Genomic DNA, 26,066 nt, shown 5'->3' with positions numbered 1-26,066 from the left:
TTTTTTTTTTTTTTAATAATTACGGAGGACACTAAAGGACACACGAAAAAATATTAAGATTGATCCGAAAAGTATTCAATATATCTACAATGCCATTGGGAAGAAAATTTATCCATCCAGAACATTTAATTATTTTCGATTTTTCTTGGAAGTTATAGGTAGTAGATAGTATGGAATTAATGAAATATTCACGGTTGAAACAATATTAAATCTTACTTTCCTGGATCGCGTACGCTCCTTCCTCTCTGGGTAACGTCTTAACGCCGAACAGTCCATCGGAGATACCGAGCCACATGGATAGATTCTCATGCGCTATCCTTTTTAGCGTCGATTAGTCGAGGACATCCCAGCTGAAAAGCTGTGTGGGCTGTGGAGTCCACAGAAGGGCACAAAGCCAGACTAAGTTTAGCACAAAATGCACGGCAGTTGAGAGTTGAAACAGACTTTTCATAAAAAAAAAAAACCAATTTCCCCCCCCCCCCCCAAATCTTGTGGTCTGTGAGTTCGAGATGTGGCCGTGCAGAGAAGCCCTGCAGTACTAGTTTAAAGCCGCTGCCAATCAGATGCCCAGATTGGCAGCCTGCATCACAGTTCAGCTGAGGAGGTACAAAGTGATCCACAGTGAAAACCAGATAAGGTAGGTCTTGTTTGTGCTATGGTTCAACTGTCTGTCCTAGTATGTACGCTTTCTCCAAACAGCCTGGTTTGACATTAGAGATCGTCGTTGATTATGAAGTGTGTGATGTTACCGTCTGTCCGATGCAAGGCGATCGACTCGACAATTTTTTTTTTTTTTTGTTTTACTCTTTTGGGTTGCCGATTTCTCGGGATTTGCTTCATTCTCTTTGTGCTCGACCTGGTTCGGAGTTCTCCTACGCAAGGAATTCTTCCTCAACATATTTTTACCCTTTCCAGGAACCCGAGGTTCGTGACTTGGAGTCTCGAATGTTGTTATGTATCTTCCTTTCCACCCTACTGTGTTCAGACTTGTGTAGTTGGGGGGCTAAGAATTTTACAGATTAAGAAGTATCTTCCCCTGGAATCTATGACAGTACTCTCGACTAATCTGATGATTCTGGATGGCTATGGAGCTCGTACATCATTCAAACGGACACTCCGGGCACTCTGGCATCATGAATTCAGTCTAAAATAGATAGATCATGTGCACTGACCCATTCGGTAGATATAATTTCTGATGCTTGACATGTTCTCATCTTTAAAATCGGTCAGTTCTTCATTGCATGCGATGGATTACCTATTGAGTCGTGCTACGTCACGGACCACCGTCGTGGTTCCAATACCACCTATGGGCATCGTAGTCTTAACGATTGTAACCTGAGTGCCCATGATCCCTCCTAGGGCCAGCCAAGAGAGGCGAGATGACGCTTGTCCACATTCCTTGACTATCACCCGGACTTTCGGCTATCCAAGCATTTCACCACTCACTATTGAGGGATCTCAGAGCCGCGAGGAAATATCCTGGTCGTCGAAGAAAGGGAGCCCTTCCGTGATATCGATCTATCCTTCTGACAGTTTACACGATTCAGGTACTCATCATATGAGGTAGTATCAATACTTCGGATGAACCATCCCGCTGCAACTCAGCTATACGGCGAGAGAGCCGCGTGCAGAGCGACAGGGGAATGCCGCAGTCACATGGACATGAGGAACTACGAACATCCAAGAATCAGTAGAGAAATTAAAAGGTCAGGCAGGGAATGACTACGCCACCAAAGACTTTTGTGTTGGTTTCCAAAGGTCGTGCAAACGGGTGCCCCGAGTCTGTAACAGACTGGAATTGAATCTATATAAAGATGTTATAATTTCTTTTCTTCATCGAAAACAAAGTGTCTTAGCCATTGTATCCATCCTCGTGTCATCCTTTAGCCACAGTCAGTGACAGCTCGTCAGCCACAACCATCTCACTCGCCACACCCCACATCCTTGCACCGCCGCAAGTTAACCCTGAACCAATAAACTCTCAGCCTTGTTGTTATTTTGGGTATCCGGCCCGCGTCATAAGTTGGTCCTAAGGCAGGTACGACCCAGGCCATCAGGCTGCAGTGTATTTTCAGGAGGAGCACTCAATTTAAATACCAACTATATACCTCGGTGAGTATGACACCTTCTCAACTTATCCACTGTTTTGCATTTCTTGGCATTCTTTTGGCTCTTCTTCTTTCTCGATACCGGAGTGATACCTCTATTCTAATTCCATCTACCCCTCCAGCCATGTCTTCCGGGCTAAAGTCTGTTGCATATTTCGTCAATTGGGTAAGCTGGCACCCCGAGTGAGCTTCCTTCCAGAGGTATTAATTGATAAAGGCGATCTACGGGCGCAACCACAACCCCCAGGATCTCCCTGCAGATAAATTGACCCATATCCTTTATGCGTTCGCCAATGTCCGACCCGAGTCCGGAGAAGTGTATCTGACAGACACCTGGTCCGACATCGAGAAACATTACCCAACGGACTCCTGGAACGATGTCGGCACTAATGTCTACGGATGCATCAAGCAGCTGTTCTTGCTCAAACAGCAGAATAGGCAACTGAAAGTGCTGCTGTCAATCGGTGGATGGACCTACTCGGCCAATTTTGCCCAGCCAGCAAGCACGGAGGCCGGACGCACTAGGTTCGCTGAAACTGCCACGAGGCTGGTATTGGACCTTGGTCTTGATGGTAAGTTGCATCGATAGATTTGAGTGTATTTCGCCATCTGTTAACGTGAAAAAAAAAAAGGTTTTGATATCGACTGGGAGTATCCTAAAGGTAAGCAAATGCACGAAGACGGCCGCAGGGAAGCTTGCTAACAGGCCATCTAGACGACTACGAGGCATATAACTTTGTGCTGCTTTTGCAGAAGTGTCGTGAGGTGAGTTGATCTCTATTTTCGTTCTTCCTCGGTGCTGACACAGTGTAGACCCTGGACAGAGCAGCTGGCCCATATCGGAAGTTCTACTTGACCATTGCCTGCCCAGCAGGTAAGGAACATTACTCAAAGCTCAGGCTTCGTGAAATGACACCATATCTGGACTTCTACAACTTAATGGCCTATGACTATGCTGGCAGCTGGGACAGTGTTGCGGGCCATCAAGCAAATATCTATCCTTCTCCTGACAGGCCAGGCTCGACCCCATTTTCAACGGTCGACGCACTTACATATTATGAGACGGCGGGTCTTGTGCCACGCTCTAAGATAGTTGTTGGTATGCCCATCTATGGACGTGCTTTCACTAATACCGATGGCCCTGGTACGAGTTTCTCCGGCGTGGGTGAAGGTAGCTGGGAGAACGGGGTTTGGGACTACAAGGCACTTCCCAGACCAGGTGCAACGGAGTATGTTGATCCCAGTATCGGTGCATCGTGGAGCTATGACCCTGCAACCCGCACGATGGTCTCGTACGACAATGTGCGCATGAGTGAGACCAAAGCAACTTTCATCAGGCATCATGGACTAGCTGGCGGGATGTGGTGGGAGACTAGCGCTGATAAAGGAGGCAAGACTGCCAACAAAGCTGATGGTAGCTTGATCGGAACCTTCGTGGAGGGCGTTGGAGGACCGGCCGCCTTGGATCAGACCCCGAATGCACTTGAATACCCGGAAAGCAAGTACGACAACCTGCGAGCCGGTTTCGCTTAGACCCAAGTTTGAGATACCCCCCTATGTTTTAACATCGTCTTATTTTGTGTGGATTTGCGTGTTCTTGCCGTAGTTGAGAATGCATACATATATCCTCTACGAGTTGCTAGATTTAGATCCAAGCCAAGGGGCGAGTGTTTCAAATTTTTATTTCATTTTCAAGGCTCCTCCTATCGAACTAGGGTAACCTATGCACCTCAGCCGAAGATCCACCAATCTAGATTCACCGAAATTGCCCTAGATAAACACCATACGCATCACCGGTAGCAAGAAAGGCGGAGCGATCTGAGATTAGATCGCTTATTTGGACTCGTCGAAGACGTAGGTGAGGTGGCACTTGCCACAGTACTGGCGGTTGTGCATAGCAGCCATGAAGACACCGGCACCACACTATAGAGTCATTAGTCATTTTGCCACACCAATCTCAGATGGGTATCCCAAGAACAACGTACCTCGGGGGCGGGGCACTCGCGGCGGAGACGCTCGATCTTGCCATCACCGTCGACCTTGTAGTACTTGAGGACGGCAAGCTTGGTCTTCTTGCGCTTGTGCTTGATCTTCTTGGGGGTGGTGTAGACCTTCTTCTTACGCTTCTTACCACCACCACGCAGGCGGAGCACGAGGTGAAGGGTGGACTCCTTCTGGATGTTGTAGTCAGAAAGAGTACGGCCGTCCTCGAGCTGCTTGCCAGCGAAGATCAGACGCTGCTGGTCAGGGGGGATTCCCTCCTTGTCTATATGCTGTATCAGTACACTGATCTTGTATCTCGTTTGCGAAATAGTGAGAGAGAAAAAAAAAAGACAGATGCTTACCCTGGATCTTGGACTTGACATTGTCGATGGTGTCCGAGGACTCCACCTCAAGGGTGATAGTCTTACCCGTGAGGGTCTTGACGAAGATCTGCATCTTGATGAAGGCCTGATATCATGAAAATGTTAGTTTGAGACACATTTTATGGTGACGAATGTTGGATGCATAGGCGCAAGTGTCGTCGATCATTTTTGCCTCGTTTCTCTTCCTTTGTCCATTTCGCACAGTTCAGCTGGAGGGATTGCTGGGAGGAGAAAGAGAGACAAAAGTAATTCAAGCGACTGCGATCCCATATCCATCATCGCAGGGTACAGGGTCATCACTAACCTCGACAAGACTTGTCTTCCTCAACCTTCGTTGCGATCGTGTGGAAAATATGTAGAGTGGAGGGTCTTAGTGCGTTAAAATCGGTTGTGTGATCACGTGGAGCACACTTTTGCCGGATTGGCCCTAGCGTGGAGAATCTCGGATAATCAGGCTCTCCGGGTCCTCATCTTTTTTCACTAAGTCAGGTGACGGGTCGAAGGTTCGAAGTCACGAGATTCGAAGCGGGATGCTTACATCACACTTGAATGCCTGGAAGCGAAGGCCACCAAATGATCGACCCGTCTTGGGACCACCCGCTCGATCCAGATTGGAAGACGCTCGAATTCAATCGTCATCATCCCTTCACCAGTTGCTAATTATTGATCAAATGGTTTCATGATTGGCGTCAATTATTATCCAAGCTATTGCAAAGGAAGGGAGTATCATGAAGCGATAGTGTCTTGAACCCTCACAGGCGACAGGGTCTATTTTCTTCAATCCGAGGAGGCGACATCGATAACTAATATAGGGTGTTTGTCTGGACCGCGAGGGGGAACCAGAAACGAGCTCCTTACAGGAGTAACTAACCTGCCGGATCGCAGCCTTAATTGCGTTCGGGCCACTTTTTTGTTCGATATTCTCCGTGCTCGAACCAAGGCGCAGCGCCGGCGATCCACTCAGCAGTGCAAATGGACGGCCCCATGCCAAGGGCGCTGGTTTCCCTGACGCCTCAACCCGGGTGCGTTGCTGGGCCAACAGCACCATTGTTGATCTGAACCGTGGGCGATAGATCGGGATAGCTTCAGCTTCTCCATCCACCTTTCCCTGGTTCCCACCTCTAAATACTTCCTCTTGCCCTTGGTCCTCTTCTCTCAGAACCAGAGGTCCAGGAATCGCGCAGGGAAGCTTTACTAAAGCTTCAATCCCGTTGTCGCATTAGTTTCAGATCTAGCCGGAAGAGCGACATAGTTCTTTTTCATCTGACCTTTCTCTCCTTCTAACCCTTTCTTTCCCTTATCCGTCTTCTTGGTTGAAGAGTTCACCGACTGACACAGTGGACAGGTCGGTTTGATACCATCTATCGTACGACTAGCGCTGCGTGAGGTATGCATACCAGGGTTTTATGCAATATGCGCAACGGTTTCCGGAAGACTTACATATAGAATTAGATCTGTCAATTGCCCGCCACCGATTTGTGACGAGTGGCTTATAGACTTTGCCCACCATGTTATCGAACCCACATCGGAATCAACAGGAACGACATCGACAACATCGGCGGCAGATCTCAACACCCTCCGCTCTTGATGCCGCCAAAGTTCCCAGTCTTCCTGCCCAGGCAATGCACCGATATCATGCTCATCGTCGCGGCCAGAGTCTAGACCAGAGATCTCTACACATGCAACGATCGCAGACCGTGCAAGGTGGTAACCTCTTAAATACTAACGCAACAGGTCCCCTGGTAATGCAACAGCAACACTATGCTCGTTCGGCGCAACCGACACCCATGCCCATGATGCCTGAGTGCCAGACGTTCAGTCATGAAGAATTGCAAACCCAACCAAGTATGGGATACATGAGCCCAGCCTTCGCCAAGGCCGAGACCCCGGCGCTGGAAAGTCGGCCGATGAACCTCCATCTCAATCTGATCCAGCAACAGCAGTTGCAGCAAGCACAGCTCATGGAGAATAGCGCTTGGGATTTCTACCCACGCGACAATCTCCCAACGGGACTTCCGCACCATGCCAACGCAGTTCCTGCAGATATGAGACGACTATCAGTGCAATCGGATGTCAGTCCCGCGCAAAGACCGCATACGCCGAAACCTACGCGTAAGTGCCCTGATATTAGTCACAGGAGACAATCCCCACTGATGAAACTTCAAGACTACCTGCCCATTACCCCTGCGACAACACCATTCAAAAGAACAGTGGATCTTGCGCAGTATGGTGGCGACATGCAGCCAACCCCTACCAAGGAGCAGAGATTGTCTGTTCCCGTTTCAGCCCAGCCGTCGTACATGCAACGTGCTAAGTCTCTCCAAGGAGTGGCTGGGACGACCTTCTCCCAGCAAAAGATTGATATGCCCTCTCCCCCAAATACAGCATCCTTCGAGGTAGAAAGTTTCGATGTGTTTGACTGCCAGCAGGGTTCCAGTTTCGAAATTTCAAAGTCTGAAAGTTTTTCATCTAACCACTCTTCAACGTCGTCGTCAGCAACATCCCCTTTCAATTCCTCACCCGACCTTGCCTCCATGCCGCACCTTGCAGACAGTGGTAAGGCGCAGAAGATTCCTATTTATCGTGCAACACCTAGCCGTATGACCCCAAAGAAGACCCCAAGTGCACCCCCTAGCTCGGCCAAACCCAAGCTTTCTCCAAGGGTAGCATCTATCGACAGCCTCAATCTTGACGCCAGGGTCCATGCCTCTATCAAAGAAACCGGTGTCACTATTGACGAGATAGCATCATACATCCATGGTCCTGACCCAGAAGATGGAAAATGGGTATGTCTACACCCCGGTTGCGAACGCCGGTTTGGAAGGAAAGAGAACATCAAGTCTCATGTCCAAACACACCTTGGAGATCGTCAATACAAGTGTGATCACTGCGATAAATGCTTCGTCCGCGGACACGATCTTAAGCGCCACGCCAAAATACACACCGGTGACAAACCATATGAATGTCTCTGCGGCAATGTGTTCGCCCGACATGATGCCTTGACTCGGCATCGGCAACGAGGCATGTGCATTGGCGGCTACAAGGGTGTTGTGCGCAAGACCACTAAACGCGGTCGTCCGAGAAAGCATCGACCTGAAATGGATGAGAGACAAGATAAGTCCTCCAGGACGCGCCAGAGAATCGCTGAAAAGTCATCGTTTGATTCTTCTGGATCAGACACTTCGCGCAATTCGCCGCCCTCGGAAGTCTTCGAAAACATGAGCCTGCAGGGTTCTAGTCCGGTGGGGGAGATGCCAATGTTCAGCAATGTTAATTACTCATTGCCCCCTGAGGTCCTGACTTTCACACCTCCCGCCTCTCCTGGGGGTAGCATAAGAAACAGACCATCACCTGCCCACAGTCAGCGATCAATTACCCCAAGCACGGAGGATGAAATGCCACCCTTGTCTCCATCCAAACGACCTCTTGAAAGGATCATTGAAGAGTCCGGTCTACCTCTAATTTCGGACCCTGAAGTCTGCCCCTACACGAACACTACAAGCTCAACAACTCATGCCCTATCTTCCCCACACACCGCCCCCACTTTGATCGACTCATCAAATGGCTCAGACCTAGACATTTTCATCAACCAAGACCCATCTACAAGCTTCAGCAAGCACGAGTTCCCTGGCTTGACTGACCCTGACATGGCGGCATTCCCTGATTATGTGAACGGTCCCTCTTTTGATAACGGCATGGATTTGTTTCAAGGCAAAGGCTTCTCCAGCGGTCCCTCAATGGGTGACGATTTCTTTTCTTTCCAATTCCAAATGGACGAACAACCCTCGGACGTTATGACGAGGGAATTCTTCTTGGAGTGAAGGACCCGCAAACGACAATTTATAGACATGGAAAAACATTGATGGAGACTGACGACGCAACGACACTCGAATAATGGTGAATGTGAACAATTTTCATGACTGAGATATAGACGACTGGAAACCATGCATATGACAAACGACCTTTCAAAAATGGCACGACGAAACAATGTACAATTTACGACTCATCAAAACTTTTCAACGATTAACTTCCACTTTCAACGACATCTGTGACAGAACTTTTCGGGCATTTCGATCTTTCTTTTTCATCTCAATGTGGTTATATTTTCATTTTGATTTTTATGTGACTTGCTCAGCGACACATGTACGACAATTTCTGGGACTTGCGGGGAAAGACTTTTGACAATCTATACGGAGTTCTGCAGGTCATCCTTTCCTTTGTTATGCTTTACGCCCTATATTCCTTCGTTCTTTCTACTCACGAGTTTATATGACGTTCATGTGATTTGCTTTTAAGACTCGAAGACTGTACTAAATGGGTTTGAACTTTTCTGTTGGGTACATCGTCGTTCTTGGTGGTCATGCCCACCTGTACTTTAGGCCTGCAATAGATCCACTGAATTAAACAAAACAAAACAAAACAAAAAAAAAAAAGGAAATTTACATATAAACAATACTTCGATCATAGTGAACCTGAAAACTTCTATGTCTTAGTAATCAATCTATATGATTCTATAAACCATGCCAAGTAGTACAACACAACTAATGTCCGGTCACATCACGCAATGCAGAGCGCAAACATGAAAACAGGAGACGTTAATGACTTCCTCTCCAAGTAATCGTCAGCTCAATAGGATGCCCCTCTTCAGACACATAAATTTTGCTTTTTGTAGGACCTTTAGGTGCCTTATCCGCGAAGAAGGTCGTATTTCCCTGGTAAGAGAGCTTGCCATCTTGAATCTAGAATAAATGTAAGTATTGAGTTCAAAAAGAGAAGTAGCGGATCAAAACTTACACTGAACTCAACTGGGTTCTTGATCCTAGGACCGCAGCTGAACGTATCTTTTGCAAACGAACACTTGCCCTTACTGGACTGCAATGTGAAAGTCTCATCTACGAGTTGTATCTCGTTAGCGTATTTTCAGGAATTTGTAATATACTTAGGAGAACAACGAGGAGAACAACGAGATGTAGAAGACGAACCAGAAACCTTTTCGATCCGGAACGTTGCGCAGGTCCCTGATGTGAACCAGGTTCCGCGGCTGATTATACAACCCCTTTGTTGGCCTTGTGTTGAGACGATCAGGTTCCCTCGTTTCGACCTTGGTGTACCGGTACTTGTTGGCTCCGAGGGTCCTCGTGTTTTGGTTGGTTCATCTTTTCGAGGTGTCTTTGGCTGATACCGGATACCCTTGGAAGGGCAGTTGGATGTTTGGCCATCTAGTACGGGCAGTTAGACATCATATACCCTCCTGGTTATATGAAACTGGATCAGGGGAGCAAACCTGGGTTGGCGGGAAGGAATTTGCCCGTTTGCAAAGGCCCAGCGACATTGAAGAAATACCAAGCCTCGTTCAGGTTATGGTGGCGACATCTAACGACAACTTCGGCCCCATGCGCCTTCACTAGAGCATCATGGATCTCACTCAGGGAGTAGGTCTCCGTGTAAGATGGGACAATCCCAGCACCGGCAAGGATCTAGTAAAGATTAGTTATCTAGTCGCGTTGGTGCGATACGTAATCCAAAGTAATGCACCACGAACCTCGTGTGTAGGCAATCCGTGAAAGAGCTCCACTGTCTTGTCAAAGTAGTCCACCACATCCTGTTGCGGGTAGTATATGTCGTAGCAGTGAGTCTCTAGGGTACTAATGCAGGTTCCGTGCTTGTTCCACTCATGCTCCCATAGGTTTGGGTCGTCTCCCTTCCAGTCTTTCCAAAAGGTACGCATCTCATCCAAAAGGTCCCCCCTACCTGAGTCAGTCAGGATCAGGGAGATGTTGCTATACCGCCTTTTTGAGTCGCAGTATTGAGGGAAACCTCCATTACAGTAATCAGGCCTAGAAAGTGCCAGGAATCAGTGCCCCAGTCACAAAGATTGGTCGCCCTTGCAAGAGCCTCACCATAATCCATGGATAGTCCAGGAATCCTCAGGTCCAATAGCCGGGTCGGCATCCCAAAACTGCGATTGAAGGAACTGGCCCCCGGGATAGTTGAAGCAGCATCTGTCTTGGCCATGATACGGAGTCTTGCAGCTCAGCTCAGCCTTAGAGCAGTGCTGAAATCTGCTCTGTGAGGATTCAATTTCGGGTCCAAGGAGACTTGAGAGTCCCAGGGACCCTGTCAAGGCGGTTAGCACCTGCTGTGGCCCTGGTATTCCCTGGAACATCCTGGTAATATACTAGTGGTAGTAGGGAAGTTGGCGTATTCCGCGCTCTGGCTTCCTCTAAAGGACTTGGAGTGGTGGGCCAAAAGTAGTATCTGTCGCAGTTTACTCGATTAGAGAAATAGGAGAAGTAGATGACTAGACATATATAAGATAGCTCGAGGTAGACGTTGTACCCCGTGATCCTATGACCGATGACTAAGTTGGATCGCCACATGTGATCCGTCAGCTGATACGTAGACTGATAAATGGAGCTAGTTAGATAACCTTAACTGAGCTAAGCTGTGGAGAAGCTATAGAAGCTCCCAACTATTGATAATCACTCTCCTGACCAGACCGCTGTCTTGGTACCTGACGCCTCAATGGTTTCTTTTATCTTTCCTCCTCCTCTTCCTCTTTTTTTTCTCCTTCTTCTACCTGGCACCATCCGTCAAACATAGTAAAGGTCTGATGGACCTTCCGCCAGTATTGATATGTAAGGAACCTACAAAATGGTGTTTGCAATCATTCAGTAAAAATGAGAGGGGTATCATGTAAGGCTAGGTCATTTATATATATACATATACACACATTTGCAGGCTATCAAGATTTCACCGCATCTATAGCCTTTTCTTTCTGTAACTCTTGCTCATGAGCTCGCTCTTTCCACATTCTCAGAACCTCAAAGCAGACTTCAACTGCGATGAGGAGGATGATGATCCATTCAAGCCGCAGTCCGTGTGTCTCACTCAGCCTCTCCCGAAGGACGCTTGCTATTTCCTGCGCATAATCCATCTTTTCGTTCAAGAGCTTGATGCGAATTCCGACATCCAGCGCTCTTCCTACCTGTTCGTAGTATCCTTCCAGCCCAAGTTCATGCCGGCTATCCCAGAAGAGGTCCGGTAAGGAGTCCGTGAGCTCTGAATAAAGATTTAATTGGGCGCGTACGCTTAATAACTGCCCTGTCTTTCGAAGGATAAAGTCCCTTGTGTATGGAAGGCGAGATCCTTGTGACAATAGTGTAGGTATCGATCTGGTTGATTCGAAATAATTTGACAGGAGTGTTTCCAACACTGCCAATTTTGTGCTCCGAGCCAGCCCGGAGGAAAATGCCACTTTAGTGAGGACCGTATCCACAGGCTGTCGATCAAGCTGCGGGCTTGTCCCATTGTTGCTTGGTTTGGTGCCTAGGATAATGGTATCGCCCTTTATGCTGCTGCTATCTCGTTGCTGATCCTCCACATACTCGAGATCTTCCGTCTCTAAGCTATCCAGATGAGGTCTTTCGGCTGCAGGGAGTAAGGTCCTAGTTGCGAGGAAAGATGTAAAGCCTTCTGGGAGCGACCACGCCACAACGGTACCCGAGGGGAAAACGAAAATATCGCCAACTTCATTGGGAGCCAAATCCGTGGTGGCCGGGTTGCTGACGCGACGAATGGAGTCTAGGGGGACCTGAACATGAACCACTTGGGGGTATAGGCCGGTATCAAAGGGATCTGGTTCATAGCCTTTCTCTTGAAGAATTTCCCGCACTTTGCGGATGTTGAATTGCTCGGCCACCGCATAAGCCGTCACAACCTGTCGCTCATGAATCAAAGATCAGCGACTGAAATTACCATCGAGGAACGTTGGTTTAGAACCTTGGTTTGATAGAGCCCTTGCTCTTTAAGCATAGCTTTAGAGAGAAAGCCATCTTTCGATCTTTGTGCCTCAACCGCGACTCTCCGTAACGAGGTTGGCGCTGCCGGCGATCTGCCTCCTCTTCTCCGTTGCTTCTGGAATTCTTGCCCGGGATCCTCGCTCCCATCTCCGGCTTTTGATTGTTTCTGAGTCAGATACGCATTGGAAGAGAAGAAGTCCTTGCGCCGAGGAAGGCTGAACGGTGATGTGGCATGAAGGTATTGGCTCCGGGGCTGTTTCACAAGCCTGGTCACTGCGGGTCTTTTGCAAATGGAGCCAACGAAGGGTTTTGCAAACATTTACGCAATTGCAAGAAAGAACAATTTTGAGAGACAGAGAAGTTAAGGTGGTGAAGTCAGTAAGTAGCTGGGTTTTACTGCCATGACACGTACGGTCGGCCGTTGAAGATCTGGAGGAGTGAATGAATTTTGAAAAGACCGCGGCGGTTCCGCGGGAAGTAAAAGAACGACCGGGGGTTCAACTCGGTGATGTAACTGGAGCTAAGCTGAAATTAGTTAAGAGGGACTGCTTAGTAACCGATCCCCGACATACCCCAACACATCCGGGCATGCTTTCTTGCATCGGTGACACTTCAACATAGCTCCATCAGGTACGGTAAAGGCTCTCGCCATGGACGCGCCTGGCGCGACTGAGGCGACGGATGATGTCCGTCAGGATGGTTCCGACTTGGAGGTATCCGCCGGGCAGAACGTTCACGAGTCCAATACCCACCCCAATCACCTGGATCAATTGGCAGGAAACGATCACGAGCATGACGACGACAAGGATGAGGACCAAGATGACAATGAGCATGGAGATGATAGCGAAGAGGAAGAGGAAGAGGAAGCAGAAGATGACGAGGACGAAGAGGAGCCACACTTGAAATATGCGTACTTGACGAAGCATTTGGGAGCGGTGTACCGCAACGGCGATGCAACAAGCTCTTTCCTCGCTGCTGGAGACAAGATGGTATGAGATCTGTGACTATTAGGATGCTACATGAAGCTGAGAATTCGTCTAGATAATTGGAACGCATAATGGTAATATTGTACGTTGTCCGGCTGCCAACTCGGGTGCACTCCACAACTAACATCCCATTAGCATGCGTTATCACTACCTCTGTTCCAATCTCTCCGTGTGTACCATGCACACTCTGCTAGCGTCACTTCTATATCGGTTTCGCCATTCCCTCCACCCTTACCGAACACTAAACCCGACAGCATTAGGCTTCATGAAGCGCAGGACCACCACTCCAGACCATCGTCCGGCGCTTCCAGTCTTCGGGGCAGACCAAGGCCAAACAGCCACCCAGCGCTATCCTCTACGCCTTCGAACTCGATATATATCGCGACGTCTTCCATAGATGGTAATGTGTGTGTTGCGTCCCTTGTGGATTCCAAGGACGTCCTCTTACGCAATTTTGGCCGGCCTGTACAAGCTGTCGCACTATCACCGGAGTACAAGAGTGACAGGACATTCTTATCCGGTGGTCGGGCTGGGGACCTGATCCTCACCACAGGTGGCCGGGTGGGTGTAAGTACGAATTCGACAACGATGGGGGGTGCTGCAGCTGCAGCTACGAGCTGGCTTGGCTCTATTGGCCTCGGGAGCAACACCGGCAAGGATACCATATTACACAGTGGCGAAGGAGCCATTAGCACGATAAAATGGTCGTTGTCTGGGAAATTCGTCGTCTGGGTCAATGAAGAAGGAATCAAAATCATGCGATCAAACCTTCATTTAGATTCATCCGATTCAGAATATGCCTGGAAACGCATCAGTCACATTGACCGCCCCAACCGTCCGGGATGGGAAGAAATGTCTAGTGTTTGGAAGGCTCGCGCTGAATGGGTCGACGACGCCGCTCTTGATAGCGAGGAGATGCCGCAGCACAAAGGCGAGACATCTCTCCACGATCACTCAACCGTTACACCCACCAAAGAAAAGGTAGAGAGGTTGATAGTTGGCTGGGGTGGTACGGTCTGGGTGATTGAAGTTTATCCTGATCGGCCAAGCAAGAACAACAAAGACCAAAGAATTGGATCTGTAGAGGTCTCTACAATGTAAGTCTCTGAAGTGCTGGATTCGGCCGATTCCTAACCGATCTCTAGATTGCGTACCGACTGTATTATATCCGGAATCTCATTATATACTCCCAGCCTTTTGGTGGTCCTCGCCTACATCGAGGCCGAAGACGCTACAGGGGATGAACGGTCCAAACACGGAGTCCTCCATCCCGGAGGACGTCATCGTCCAAGGGGGTTAGAACCCGAGCTTCGGATAATCGATATTGAAACCAAAGAAGAGCTCAGTGCAGATACCCTTTCAGTCAGCCGTTATGAGAATCTCACTTCTTCTGACTATCATATGTGTGTCCTACCTCCCTGGAAGACAACTGTATCCGTTTCCCAGAAAGGTGCATTAGAAGCTCTGGGGAGTGGCCTTTGGGATGCAACTATGTACCCTGCACGCTTGTTCAGCTCGGGTGCCAGTATTCGCAGTTCGACTAGCAGCGGCGACAAAGGTTCTAGTAAAGCACCCAGTACTTATACTTCCCGACGGGTACCTGTAGAGGAGCCCGTATCTAAAGAGGTACAAGATATCTCAGGGAATGCGGGGGCCAAGATCTTCATACATAGTCCGTATGATGGTGTCGTTGCATTGAAGAGAGATCTTGCAGATCGCCTGGCATGGCTGGATGCCCACGAGAAATACGAGGAAGCATGGAAGCTCATCGATGAGCATCCCGAGGCAGCAGGATCTGCAAGTGAACAGAACGATACCATGTTCGCTCCTCTTGCAAGAGCTCCAACTACTCTTGGTGAGTTCTTGGCAGATGATAGGTCGTCTATGACAACCACCGGCCGAGGGGTCATCTCCGCTGCCGAGCAAGAAAAGCGCCGTATTGGTGAGCTATGGATACAGCAGTTAGTCGAGGAGGATAACTGGAAGGAAGCAGCTGAGGTTTGTGTAAAAGCACTGCATACCGCACCACGTTGGGAACATTGGGCTTGGACTTTCATCAAACACGACAAACTGGATGAAATATCACCTGTCATTCCAACCGATATGCACCCACCCCTGTCTTCAGCAATCTATGAAACCATCCTTGGCTATTATGTCACTCAAGACAGACATAGGTTTAGTGAGCTCATAGGCTCCTGGCCGTTCGACCTATTTGATGTTGCTGGAATCATATCAATTATCAAAGAGCAACTTGGATCGGGCTCAATTACACCCGATTCGGATGAGTGGCGCATCTTGATGAATTGTCTTGCCAAGCTGTATCTAGCCGGTGGTCACTATGGTGAAGCGTTACGTTGCTACGTCCGACTCCAAGATGCGGACACGGCGATGGCTTTGACAAGAGATCATCGTTTACTGGATGCAGTCTCCGACGATATTCCGGCGTTCATCATGATCCGTGTGTCCAAGGAGCAGCTCAAGTCAGCGCCCAAATCCGAGCTGGAGGAGCTCACAGCAGAGCCCATCAAGCTCCTCGTGAGCGAAGCATATACAGGAATCGTCCGTCCAGAGACTGTCGTCAACCAGATGAAAGCAGCAAACCGGCTCTTATTTCTCTATTTCTATTTGCGGGCTCTTTGGCGAGGAGAGTCTCTACCACATGGCGTTACTAAACCCCGAAGGGGTCACTTCGCTCACATTCGGGACGCAGCGAGCAAATTGGCAGCCGACGAAGGAAAAGCACTAGTTGACAGCTTCGCTGATACGGCAGTGGAACTTTTCGCCAACTACGACCGTGCATTGTTGATGGAGTTTTTGCAAACTAGCACCGCTTACACATTCGACTTAGCAGTCACCATATGTGAAGGCCGGCGCTTTACACCCGAACTCATCTACCTCCTATCAAAGATGGGTCAAACGAAGCGAGCCCTGAACCTCATCCTCTCCGAATTAAAGGATGTATCACAAGCCATCTCATTCGCCAAGTCCCAAGGCGAACCAGACCTCTGGGAGGACCTCCTCGACTACTCAATGGACAAGCCACGATTCATCCACGGTCTCCTCGTAGAAGCCGGCACGGCCATCGACCCGATAAAGCTCGTCCGACGTATCCCTAGCGGACTGGAAATTGAAGGTCTGCGCGAGGGCCTGTCGCACTTGATCCGAGAACACGATCTCCAGGCAAGTATCAGCCAAGGCGCCGCCAAAGTCCTCCAAAGCGAGGTCGCAGTGGGCATGGACACATTACGTCGAGGTCAGCGACGAGGTATCAAGTTCAATGTCATTGAAGAAGAAAAGCGGCCAGCATCCTCATCAGCTACCCTGTCCGGAGTGACCGAGAAAGACGAAGCGAAGAGTGACGCCGGCACTGAGAAGACCTCCGTACCACCACATACTCCAACGCAAGTCGGGAGATGTGCAGGTTGTCAACTTCCTTTCCATGCCAATGGTAAGTCTTATCTTTATTTATATCTGTAGCCGTTGTCTTTGTTCCTTTCTTCTGTCGCTTGCTTTCCTGGATCTTGAAGCTAATGGTTATTAAACTGGCAGAGAAAGAGATTCTTGTTGGGTTCGCTTGCGGACACATCTTCCATCTTTCCCACATTCATGCAACTGAACCCTCCGATGACACCACACCGGAAAGTCGGTCAGCCACTCAAACTCCAAAGTCGTTCCGGCAGCTGCATACATCAACACTGGACGAGCCCTCAATGTCCACCTCCCGGACGGTTGGTCCTAAGGTTACCACTGCCCGGCTTCTCCGGGACCGGATTGGCGATGGTTGCCGAATTTGTGCACTTGCGAAGGAGATTGAAGCGATCGGAGAAACTGATACGTAAACGGATCAACAATGTTTCTGTACAGGCTTTGCTAGAGGCACTCCCACGAGTGCCATTCTAGGAGATGCTTTGGTGCATGTTAATATCGATGTGGGTGAAGGACGGCTGGTTCCGCTACATAGCTCCCTGACGCGACTACAGACGGTATAGTTTTGTTTCTTAGGAGATACCCATGGTAGTACCAATTACAGTGTAAGTAATATGAGAATTGCAAGAGTCTTAGATTATGCGGGACCTGGCCGCTCTGTGAACAAACATGGATCGTTTCAATATTAATGGGAGCAGGGAGTGTAGTCACTAGTGCACCCCGTAGCAAACTTGTAACAACAAAGAACACCATTCTGACGCGATCTCTCAAAACGATAAGGAAAGCCATGGTCAGTCATCGCAGTTGCTGCTGAAATCAATAAACACAGTAGCACCCGACCCGTATGAAGTTACCAACGTCATGGGTAGGCACCCAGCACTACAATGCCAAAGGGCGCTCAGATCATCAGGAAGCCAACAAAAATCATTGCCAGGACCAGCAAAACGTTGCTCATTCTTCCCTGCACAACCGCTTCATTGGACGTCGGGGCAACGGTAGATGTTTGACTGCCACTGCCAGTGGCAGTGGTACCAGCTTGCCCTGTAGACTGGGAGATAGTTGGATGAGCAGTACTGGATATGCTAGAAGACTTCGTGGAGACTGAAGGGGAAAGAGTTCCGATAGAAGGACTGCTTTGTGTTCCAGTCGATTGAGTCGTTCCAGTCGCAGTGGTGACAGGGCCAACTACAGTTGAGCCAGCACCAGTAGGAGCAGTACCAGTCACCACAGTAGTCCCAGAAACGGTGGTTACAGTAGGGGCTGGGGGAACACCCGGGGCTCCAGGGGTGGTACCCGTGCTTTGAGAAGTGGTGGCCACGGGCGGAGGAGAAGCACACACAGTGTCTGTAACAGTAACGGTTACGAATCCTGGAAAGTGCTTAATTAGCGATTACCTGTAACTAATGGCAGCCTGTGAAGTAGCACACGAGCCGGGAAACTCACCACCGCGGGGGAGCAAAGCGCGAGGTTCATCAACTAGCGAGAGCACAATAATCAAACATCGTCATCTTGTTGGGTGTTATCTGGGGAACTTACAAGTAGGAATACCCAGCAGGTGGTCATCATCGTAGACATTGCCAAGACCCTCTGTAACATCTATGGATGTAAGTAGCGTGTTTTATTGGCAATCTCCGCAGCTGTACTATACCTACCCAGGGCGCAAACCATGGCCGCGAGAACCAAAGCAGCAAGAAACATAAAAAGCTTGATGGACGAGTTGGAAGCCATATCGAACAAATGGAGCTTTGAAAGCACACCAAGACTAGGAGAGAATTGGGAGTGAAAGTTGACAGGTTCAGAGAGAAAGTTGTATAGATAAGGAAATTGAAAAAGAAAACGCCTTGATAGATGAAAGCGAGCGTGAAGAGTAAAGTGGATGGATAAGCTGGAGAAGGAGAGAAGAGGAGGGAGAAAGAAAGACGAGCAGAAAAGCGAAAGAGGAGGAGAGTCAGGCGTTGCCCGTGACACCCTCTTGCCTTGGACAGAAGGTGCAACGAAAAACACTTCCCAGAAGGGAAGGCAAGAACTGACTAACCGGCATTGACTGGAGCAAATACATGTGACTTGACATTCACCGTTGATAATACTAAGTACAGTGTCAAATGTGAGGGCGAGATACCCAAGTGAAGTCTTCCAGGGTACACCTTGAACATACACACATATGTGTATGCATAGGCATATGCAGCAAGAATTAAAATCTGAGGGGCGTTAGTCGTGATGTTTTTACTGGTAGTACACTGAGAGTCCATGTACTACTTACTACCTGAAGATTAGGAAGTTTTCAACAACACAATAGGAGATGGGGGTGGGTTGAACTTCGACGCCGGGGTTAAAAGGGTTACACATGTAGACAAGCTAAACTCAAACGTATCATGCGAGAGGGTGAATAAACCGTTTGAAACCCCAGTCACTACTGGAATATAGAGAATGATTGTATTTAGAAAGAAAATGGATGTCTAAGGCAACAATTGGGTGGTTTGAACTGATAGGGCAACTTCATCCCTTCATGGTCACAATGGAATTGAAACTGCCAACACAGGACTATTGTTGCATAACAACAGTGCGAAATATTAGGTCCTTAGTGCGCCCTGACTAGAACACATTCAACCGGAGGAAAATTCGGCGATTCCACCTCTACCTCGAACGGTGCCGAAGCCACCCTTAGCATCGTATCCACCATCAGTGCACAGATTTGCCACTCGCAGAACGTGAGGTTGATCAGATCGACCGAGACACGCTTTCCACCTCAGTACGGATCCTCTAACCCATCCAGTGCTAGTTCTCTGCACGTCAGGATCAGCCAATCACCCCAATCTCTCATGATATACAAGGAGAAACTGGGCCAGAGGTCTGTCTAGTCGAGCCCTCGGGTCTTGTGCATTACCAGCCTAGGGTAATTCGCCCGTACTCCGTACTGCCAATTATTCAAGCTAGGATGAGCTTAATTGAGCTAAATTCAAGACGAGCCTCCTGCGATGGAAAAACGCTATTACTCTATCAACCGTTAGGGGATATGGAATAGATACGGAATCGAACGCAAGGAAAGATCCCGAAGTCTATCGCACAATGCGAGTACCAGTTAGTCGAATGTGCAATTGCATTACAAGACTCCCAAACAGAGTCTCTCCGACTTTCTGAACGACATACCATGTGCAACACATACCAAGGTAGCCCAGGATAAGGCTCACGAGCGTTATGAAATACGAATACCGTATACCGTCTAGTGTCCGTCGCGACGTTCGTATGGAAAACCCGTTCCAGACTAAACTAGCGATTGTTACATGGACAGGTTTGCAGGCCCACATCGGCACGACCCGAGTGGAGAGCACGCGCCAATTTACCGCTAATTCGTTTGTCCAAGGAAATTGGTCGAGTCGGTTCCAAACTATGACGACATCGCGAGGACCCCAAGACAATCTGTGAGTGAAAAAACGGTAGCTATGATGTCAGACCCCCAGTAGTGTCTTTTCCCAGGCGCGTTTACGGAAAAGATAACCGATCTAGACCTTTTCAAGATGCCCCTGGTCCGAATGGGTTGGATAATAGGTCAATTGGCGCAGATAAGAAGAATTGAGTGCTACCATATGGGCCAGCTTGCGCGTCTCCTCCTAGAGCAAATTGATAAAAGGGAATGTAGGGACGAATGAAATCAAGAAATTTGTTGATGGAGAAACCGCCTGCCTGTGGAAGGTGGACACCTATTCATACTGTCATGATTGGTTAGAAATTCGAAATCAGGTCCTATCCGTACACAATCATCCACGATTCTCCAGAGTATGACGAGTGACCCCTGAAGAAAACACCCTGAAAAAATCTTCGATATGGATTAGTTATCAGAGGCGAAAAATTCCGCCTCGCATGAGGGGCTGCCGTGGTTGTTCCAATTTCAAAATTAGAATTTGGTTTTGGCCCAATCCAGAGGCAAGATGGACATTACATGCAGTAACTTAATGATAAATTAGCTTCAGAAAAGGTTCGGCCATGTGGTCACGACGTAGTTCCCAATTTGGGCCACCAAAGCAGATCCCGAAGCGTATGATCGTCCCGACGAATGTTGAAATGGCCGATCGGGTTCTCGATTCCTCAACCTAATTTGGAGAATGGAATGCAAAGCTTCGTTGATTAGAGTAACAATCGGTCATTGGGGTAGATTTTGCCTGCACCTTGGCAACACGTAGTAGTACCCGTTCATCCCTATTTGAAATCCTTGCCTGAAGGATACAGTTAGCCCTTGAAGATAGCATTGTTATGTAGAATATTTGTACTTAATATTGATATTCGTTATAGATCAAACAAAGACAAAAAAAAAAAAAAAAAAAAAAACCTTTAGGCTGTACAAAACTAGTAGTAGTAAAAGAGTCGCTCTCCTTCACGGAAGAGGAACTAGTACAGTCCGCTAATGCACCCGCTTTTGCGAAGCGTTCACACGTGACCATTCATGGTCTTTACAATCTTCCAGGCTCACGCATAGTGCGCAAATAGTCAGCTCGGACTATGTCGGTGAGGATGTTCGGGGGTAAAAAAAAGAATACATGTCATATCAACTTTTAAATAACCCAACTATGTATATATGTATATATATCTCTTTTCTAAATTGATCTGTATACTCTGAGCTTAGACTTTGGTGCACAACACAATATATCTCCCAATCCTCCGCTTCTGAGCGGTTCATATGATCAATAGTTGATACTAGTTCATTCAGGAAATTCCATCAGAAGAGATTATATCATGCCAACAGGAGCCGGTCAAGTCCCCGCACAAATCATGACAGTCACAGGCCGGCTGAGAATTTGAATGGTAACACATAGGAGTTAGATCATAAACCCCACTGAACAGACAAACCGGTTCATGCTCAAAAACGAAAAAATAAGGCTTGCAAAGTGTAACAAAACAATCATGCCCAAGTATCATATAAACGGAATAGGGTATCTATATCGTATGCTGAGCCCTTGATTCGGTTCGCCTCGGAACAACAAAGTCATGAAACAAATAACAATGCTTGTGGACGTGTATTCCCACCAGCCTGAAAAAAGGAAGACAGAGGAGAGAGAAACAATGAAAAAAGATAATTCGTGTGCAGGTAGGATTTAGGATATTGTAAATATGGCACAAGGAATTGAGAATCGTGGAATGATCGAAAACTCATATAACGACAGGGTATCATTGCTCGGAGATTCGTGTATTATCCCCGTATCCAACGCCCCCAACATGAAACACAACCGAAACTCCAAATGAGATGAAGAGAAAATAGAGAACAAAAAAATGAAGGTATTAAAAACCTAAAATGATGGTGAGGGATCGCGTTGATTGAATGCGCACCAGGCGCCGATAAGAAAAAACAGGACGGACCGAAAAGGACCGCTTTTGCTTTAGTAATTATCATTGCCAACGTAAATTAAAGAAGGTAAAGAAAAAGAGAGAGATTGAAAAAGTCCTTTAGAATAGGGCTTCTAGGAAGACTTTTTTTTTTGGCTACCAACGTAGTTAGTAGCTTAGCTTGAGCTCAACACCAGAGTTCATATTGTCGGATTCGATGGCTGCTGCACTGTCTAAAGTAGCAGTCTCGATCTCGACCACCATATCTTGGCCATCAGGCAACTCGCGAACCACATCGTCATCAACCATGATCTTCAGGCCATTTTTATCGACTCGAAGCACGCGCACTATACGCTGTGGATCTATGCGTTGTTTAACAGAGATCTTCTCCATCAAATCGCGCACGGTCCGTTCTGTCAGATAAACAGCTCGGTAATAATCATCTTTGGCTTGATCATTGCGTGGGAATCGAATATAAAAACATGCAACTAAGCTATAGTTAGCGAGGGTGCTATGATGCATGTTTTACTTTACAATACTTACTGGGCTTGGGCTGGCGTTCGGCTGGTGGTCTATACGTTGGGTCGATATCCACCGCCTCAATGAATCCCATGGGCATATCCCCGTCTCCATTCGCCACCCTCTGAATCTTTATCGGATGCTTCAGAACAACTTTGTCTCCGCAAACTTCGGACCCTGGACGCGAGTTTTCGGCCGATGTATTCACTGAGCATTGGTAGCCGGAATCATAATATAAGCCCGTCTGCGATTGAACGGTCGGGGTATGGCAGGTTGAGCTCAACGAAATGCAACTGTTTGTCGGAGACAAGGTCGGGAAACCAGCTGATCCGTCAATACTAAACCGAGGGCCACTCTTGACCTCCTTCTTGACAAAATCACGAGGCTCGGGGAGTTGAACCGGGTAAAGGTCGGGGTCGTCCTGCTCATCACCTTGCAAGCCAAGAATGCTCATTGGTCGGGTAGATGTGAACATTTCTTGCATTAAAGCAAGTTTTATATGTAGATCATCTTCCATAGACAGTCTGTCACCATCTTGAGAGCCCATCGACCATGTCCGCTTGTGTTTTGTAATCTTCGCAGGGCGAGCGTCAGAACCTTTAAGTGCAATCGAGCCGCCGCTACGCTTCCGTTTTCCATAGTTGCCAGCTCCCATCTCAGCCTGAGCGATCTGCTGCCTGAGTTTCTCGATGGACTTCTTAACGTGGGCAACGTCATTGGATAGTTTTCGCTCCGCACCATGATCACGAAACAGTTTCACTTTGCAGTAGCAAACTTCTGCCTCTTTCCCTTGCGCTAGATCTGCAGTATCTGGAGAAACCATCTCTGTTTTGGCGCAAAGTCGGACTGGAATACCCTTCACACCTTTAGAGTGGCTGAAATCAGTTGAAAGAAAATTGAACCGAACAGATATAGCACACTCTGATGCTCCGGTTGTTGGGCTGGCCGTCCAGGTCACACAAAATCCGTCAAAGGAAGAGCTCTCAAGCTGGACCTGTCGGTTTTTTTGGTCATCAATGCCTCCCTGGATGGGGTCAACGTATTCAACAGCCTGGAGCCTGCCACCACGCTGGTGCGCCTCGTTCAGCCCTCTGCCTTCTTTCCATAACTGCCAACAAGCGGCGGGTTTCGATCTTTGTTCCTTATCTTGAAACGAGACACGAATATAAGTCCGGTACTTTACTGGCTGACCATTCATCGGGGGCGGCGGAGCAGAGTCAATGACGGAAACGGAGTATGCTTGACCCTTGTTGAGGTAGGATACTGGAACCTCATTTTGGTCTCTAACCATTGCTGTAGGCGCCCGCAATGTGACGTGGTAGCGGAATCTATGATTGAACACGGTTAGATACACAACTAAAAGGGAGGGGGCTTGCAAGCTTACTTTTCACCGGGAGATTGAACATCGACTTGATCACGTTGCAGCATGGATGGAATCATGTGTGAATGGGCGTGTCCCTGCATATCCACATCATTTAGTGACAGTTCATCCACAGATTCGTCCATGGCATCGTAACCTGAATCACGGTGAACAAATGCAGGCGCAAATGGAGCTTGCTGAGCAAACGGTTGCGGATTCTGGAAATGTGGCGCAATGTACGGCTGATGGTATTGGTCGAGGCCCATCGCTGTGGTATCAGCATTGATGGTGGCGCTAGCAAGCTGCTGCGGCAGGGTAAGAGGGGTGATCATGTTCATCCCCATAGGGGTATGAAGGTCGCCCGCTTGGCTGTGGAACACCGCACCGAGCCCGCCTGAGTTCGGCGTGTAGTAGCCTTGTGGTTGACTTAAGGGATTTATGAAGGAAAGTGAGTTAGGGTCAACATAAGACGGCGCGAATCTCATATCCTGGCCCGGACGAGGCGTGGCATCATTAAGTTTCAAGTCACCGCTCTCCATACTGAGTCTAAGCCGATGAACACAGTCAGTTTCCACTCAGGACAGCAACAATTTTCGTGATGGCCAGATGGTAAGATGGCCAGGGGAAAGGGGTCTAAAATACTTAGCCGGAGTGATTGGGCCAGCAGGGATTTGACCAAAAGGCGCTGTATGGCGATTGGGAACTGGAGGAACAACATCAGAGAAAGTCTTTTGGAACCTCTCGATGAGTTCGTCGCCTGGTTTCTGGGAGTTCTTTCTGTATAGCGGGTCATGTGCATCAGCAAGACATTCAATAGTGATCCCAAGAAAACTGAGTACATACCTATTACGAAACATTCTTAACGGAAACCGGGCGTGGATTTAGTACCCAGACGGTAGGCCCAGGGATGGGGGTTGAAATCTGGGGCGAGGTGAAGAAGGGAGTGCCAATAAAGATAACATCCGGCTCAACAAGAGACTCTTTAAATCCAACTATGAAAACCGTGGGGGAGGACTTTTTTCAGATTATTTTCTTTTTTAGTGAATTGTCGGTATGATCCGATCTGTCGAGTAGACAATAACGCGGCCAGGTTATGCCGACCCGAATCACCTCAAGAAGTGTCGGGTCGCAGTCGCGCGAAGTTGAAAGGCGGAGGAAACAAGTTGGGGAAAGACGCGGATGTGGTGGGAAAAAAGGCGGAAGGTCGAAGGAAAGAAAACGCAATCAGATATGGATCGAAGTTACAACGAGAAAGTGTCCCTTTACTCTCAAGGTGTCAGAGGAGACATGAAGGAAGCTTATGGTGACGGGAGACTGGTTTTAAGTACAATGTCAGAGGTGACAAGAATATTATGCACGCAGGATCTGCTTGTATCGGGTAGATAGTAGTGGGGGAATGCTTTGAGCCGTGAAGGAGAGGGGTGTGCGGGTGGGTAATAGAGAGAGAGAGAGAGATAGAGAGAATAGGAAGACAGGAAGAAACGAGTGGGAATGGTTCAAAATAGAAGGGGCAAAAAAAAAAGAAAAAAGGGAAAAGGAAAAGGAAAAGTCGATGATGAATCTGATGTGAAGGAAGAGCTGGAACCAAACGGCACAAGAAGCACCCAATAATGTTGGACTAGTTCGGAGGACTGTGGAGGAGGTAAAGAACTGAAGTAGAATGCCTTTTTGGGGAAGGAATCGGCCCTGGACACCCAAACAACGCAACTCTACTAGTTTTAGGTGGATTTGGTCTGCTCGGAAGAATTGTGGACAGGATGTGATAGTTATTAATACCAACAGTAGCGAAAGGGCCACATGGAAAAAGAAAGAGGTTAATGACGTGCAAAAACACTGGCGAATGGGTGGATGGCCCAAATTAAAAAAGTAAATCAAATCCTACAAAATGAAAAATAATACTAATAGAATACAAGCCGAATGAGGTAGTAGAAAGCTGAAGGTTTCGAGAGTCTACACAATTAAAATAGAAAAAAAGAAATGGATATGCTAGCTTCTCCAGTTTTTCTTTTGCCTTCGTCTATTTTTTTCCTTTTTCTTATTGAGCAAAAAGCAAAGAAAAAACATCATGGTTCCTATCTCTTCATTTCCCTCCATTTATTTCTTTTTTTTTTTTAGAATTTAGAATTTAGAATTTTGAATTTTGAATTTTGAATTTTGGATTTTCTGGTATGGAGTTAAACGGA

General features: G+C 47.9%; 9 protein-coding genes across 9 annotated transcripts; 4 read left to right on the top strand and 5 right to left on the bottom strand.

The window, feature by feature from the left end:
- Positions 1–522: 522 nt before the first annotated feature.
- On the top strand, positions 523–1,249 carry BDV38DRAFT_133369 (uncharacterized protein). Its single transcript, XM_032051322.1, has one exon. The coding sequence runs from the start codon at positions 731–733 to the stop codon at positions 1,151–1,153; it is 423 nt and encodes a 140-aa protein (XP_031911856.1). The 5' UTR covers positions 523–730; the 3' UTR covers positions 1,154–1,249.
- An 869-nt stretch (positions 1,250–2,118) lies between these two features.
- Positions 2,119–3,641, top strand: BDV38DRAFT_272613 (glycoside hydrolase family 18 protein; the record flags this gene model as incomplete). Its single annotated transcript, XM_032057516.1, has 5 exons — positions 2,119–2,274; positions 2,326–2,680; positions 2,741–2,770; positions 2,824–2,873; positions 2,922–3,641. The coding sequence occupies 5 exons, from the start codon at positions 2,119–2,121 to the stop codon at positions 3,639–3,641; spliced, it is 1,311 nt and encodes a 436-aa protein (XP_031911855.1).
- Positions 3,642–3,791: 150 nt separating this feature from the next.
- BDV38DRAFT_133355 (ubiquitin-ribosomal 40S subunit protein eS31 fusion protein) lies at positions 3,792–4,810 on the bottom strand. The gene is made up of 3 exons (XM_032051321.1): positions 4,454–4,810; positions 4,094–4,374; positions 3,792–4,031 (listed from the first exon to the last, which is right to left on the bottom strand). Exons 1-3 carry the CDS (start codon positions 4,545–4,547, stop codon positions 3,942–3,944), a joined length of 465 nt encoding a protein of 154 aa, XP_031911854.1. The 5' UTR covers positions 4,548–4,810; the 3' UTR covers positions 3,792–3,941.
- Positions 4,811–5,264: 454 nt separating this feature from the next.
- On the top strand, positions 5,265–8,378 carry ace2 (putative C2H2 transcription factor (Swi5)). Its single transcript, XM_032051320.1, has one exon. It carries the CDS (start codon positions 5,983–5,985, stop codon positions 8,293–8,295), a length of 2,313 nt encoding a protein of 770 aa, XP_031911853.1. The 5' UTR covers positions 5,265–5,982; the 3' UTR covers positions 8,296–8,378.
- A 529-nt stretch (positions 8,379–8,907) lies between these two features.
- On the bottom strand, positions 8,908–10,823 carry BDV38DRAFT_251594 (T2 family ribonuclease). The gene is made up of 6 exons (XM_032055058.1): positions 10,375–10,823; positions 10,017–10,311; positions 9,759–9,951; positions 9,457–9,693; positions 9,269–9,366; positions 8,908–9,213 (listed from the first exon to the last, which is right to left on the bottom strand). The coding sequence occupies exons 1-6, from the start codon at positions 10,638–10,640 to the stop codon at positions 9,070–9,072; spliced, it is 1,233 nt and encodes a 410-aa protein (XP_031911852.1). The 5' UTR covers positions 10,641–10,823; the 3' UTR covers positions 8,908–9,069.
- A 321-nt stretch (positions 10,824–11,144) lies between these two features.
- On the bottom strand, positions 11,145–12,719 carry BDV38DRAFT_251592 (RMD1 family protein). Its single transcript, XM_032055057.1, has 2 exons — positions 12,257–12,719; positions 11,145–12,194 (listed from the first exon to the last, which is right to left on the bottom strand). Exons 1-2 carry the CDS (start codon positions 12,593–12,595, stop codon positions 11,220–11,222), a joined length of 1,314 nt encoding a protein of 437 aa, XP_031911851.1. The 5' UTR covers positions 12,596–12,719; the 3' UTR covers positions 11,145–11,219.
- A 152-nt stretch (positions 12,720–12,871) lies between these two features.
- BDV38DRAFT_251589 (CLH domain-containing protein) lies at positions 12,872–17,324 on the top strand. Its single transcript, XM_032055056.1, has 5 exons — positions 12,872–13,265; positions 13,318–13,344; positions 13,398–14,359; positions 14,408–16,710; positions 16,812–17,324. The coding sequence occupies exons 1-5, from the start codon at positions 12,927–12,929 to the stop codon at positions 17,099–17,101; spliced, it is 3,921 nt and encodes a 1,306-aa protein (XP_031911850.1). The 5' UTR covers positions 12,872–12,926; the 3' UTR covers positions 17,102–17,324.
- Positions 17,325–17,567: 243 nt separating this feature from the next.
- Positions 17,568–18,416, bottom strand: BDV38DRAFT_284664 (uncharacterized protein; the record flags this gene model as incomplete). Its single annotated transcript, XM_032060319.1, has 5 exons — positions 17,568–17,585; positions 17,635–18,056; positions 18,132–18,164; positions 18,225–18,284; positions 18,341–18,416. 5 exons carry the CDS (start codon positions 18,414–18,416, stop codon positions 17,568–17,570), a joined length of 609 nt encoding a protein of 202 aa, XP_031911849.1.
- A 3,330-nt stretch (positions 18,417–21,746) lies between these two features.
- On the bottom strand, positions 21,747–24,749 carry BDV38DRAFT_251579 (grainyhead-like protein). The gene is made up of 3 exons (XM_032055055.1): positions 23,908–24,749; positions 22,548–23,851; positions 21,747–22,492 (listed from the first exon to the last, which is right to left on the bottom strand). The coding sequence occupies exons 1-3, from the start codon at positions 24,420–24,422 to the stop codon at positions 22,173–22,175; spliced, it is 2,139 nt and encodes a 712-aa protein (XP_031911848.1). The 5' UTR covers positions 24,423–24,749; the 3' UTR covers positions 21,747–22,172.
- Positions 24,750–26,066: the final 1,317 nt, after the last annotated feature.

This window comes from Aspergillus pseudotamarii (genome assembly GCF_009193445.1).
Source record: "Aspergillus pseudotamarii strain CBS 117625 unplaced genomic scaffold BDV38scaffold_40, whole genome shotgun sequence".
Taxonomy (NCBI): Eukaryota; Fungi; Ascomycota; class Eurotiomycetes; order Eurotiales; family Aspergillaceae; genus Aspergillus; species Aspergillus pseudotamarii.
This window is presented reverse-complemented; position numbering and strand designations above follow the sequence as displayed.

What these genes read in the sequence shown, in the direction of transcription:
- BDV38DRAFT_251594 (XM_032055058.1), bottom strand. Translation starts at nt 10,640, where the DNA reads ATGTTCCAGGGAATACCAGGGCCACAGCAGGTGCTAACCGCCTTGACA. An exon ending in TGGACTATCCATGGATTATG is followed by an intron (nt 10,312 to 10,374) that starts GTGAGGCTCTTG and finishes GGCACTTTCTAG; the next exon opens with GCCTGATTACTGTAATGGAG. An exon ending in AGAACCCAGTTGAGTTCAGT is followed by an intron (nt 9,214 to 9,268) that starts GTAAGTTTTGAT and finishes CATTTATTCTAG; the next exon opens with ATTCAAGATGGCAAGCTCTC.
- BDV38DRAFT_251589 (XM_032055056.1), top strand. Translation starts at nt 12,927, where the DNA reads ATGGACGCGCCTGGCGCGACTGAGGCGACGGATGATGTCCGTCAGGAT. An exon ending in TCTGTAGAGGTCTCTACAAT is followed by an intron (nt 14,360 to 14,407) that starts GTAAGTCTCTGA and finishes ACCGATCTCTAG; the next exon opens with ATTGCGTACCGACTGTATTA. An exon ending in ACTTCCTTTCCATGCCAATG is followed by an intron (nt 16,711 to 16,811) that starts GTAAGTCTTATC and finishes TTAAACTGGCAG; the next exon opens with AGAAAGAGATTCTTGTTGGG.
- BDV38DRAFT_133369 (XM_032051322.1), top strand. Translation starts at nt 731, where the DNA reads ATGAAGTGTGTGATGTTACCGTCTGTCCGATGCAAGGCGATCGACTCG.
- ace2 (XM_032051320.1), top strand. Translation starts at nt 5,983, where the DNA reads ATGTTATCGAACCCACATCGGAATCAACAGGAACGACATCGACAACAT.
- BDV38DRAFT_251592 (XM_032055057.1), bottom strand. Translation starts at nt 12,595, where the DNA reads ATGTTTGCAAAACCCTTCGTTGGCTCCATTTGCAAAAGACCCGCAGTG. An exon ending in AAGGGCTCTATCAAACCAAG is followed by an intron (nt 12,195 to 12,256) that starts GTTCTAAACCAA and finishes CATGAGCGACAG; the next exon opens with GTTGTGACGGCTTATGCGGT.
- BDV38DRAFT_251579 (XM_032055055.1), bottom strand. Translation starts at nt 24,422, where the DNA reads ATGGAGAGCGGTGACTTGAAACTTAATGATGCCACGCCTCGTCCGGGC. An exon ending in GTTCAATCTCCCGGTGAAAA is followed by an intron (nt 23,852 to 23,907) that starts GTAAGCTTGCAA and finishes GTTCAATCATAG; the next exon opens with ATTCCGCTACCACGTCACAT. An exon ending in CGAACGCCAGCCCAAGCCCA is followed by an intron (nt 22,493 to 22,547) that starts GTAAGTATTGTA and finishes ACTATAGCTTAG; the next exon opens with TTGCATGTTTTTATATTCGA.
- BDV38DRAFT_133355 (XM_032051321.1), bottom strand. Translation starts at nt 4,547, where the DNA reads ATGCAGATCTTCGTCAAGACCCTCACGGGTAAGACTATCACCCTTGAG. An exon ending in TGTCAAGTCCAAGATCCAGG is followed by an intron (nt 4,375 to 4,453) that starts GTAAGCATCTGT and finishes TACAGCATATAG; the next exon opens with ACAAGGAGGGAATCCCCCCT. An exon ending in GCGAGTGCCCCGCCCCCGAG is followed by an intron (nt 4,032 to 4,093) that starts GTACGTTGTTCT and finishes ATGACTCTATAG; the next exon opens with TGTGGTGCCGGTGTCTTCAT.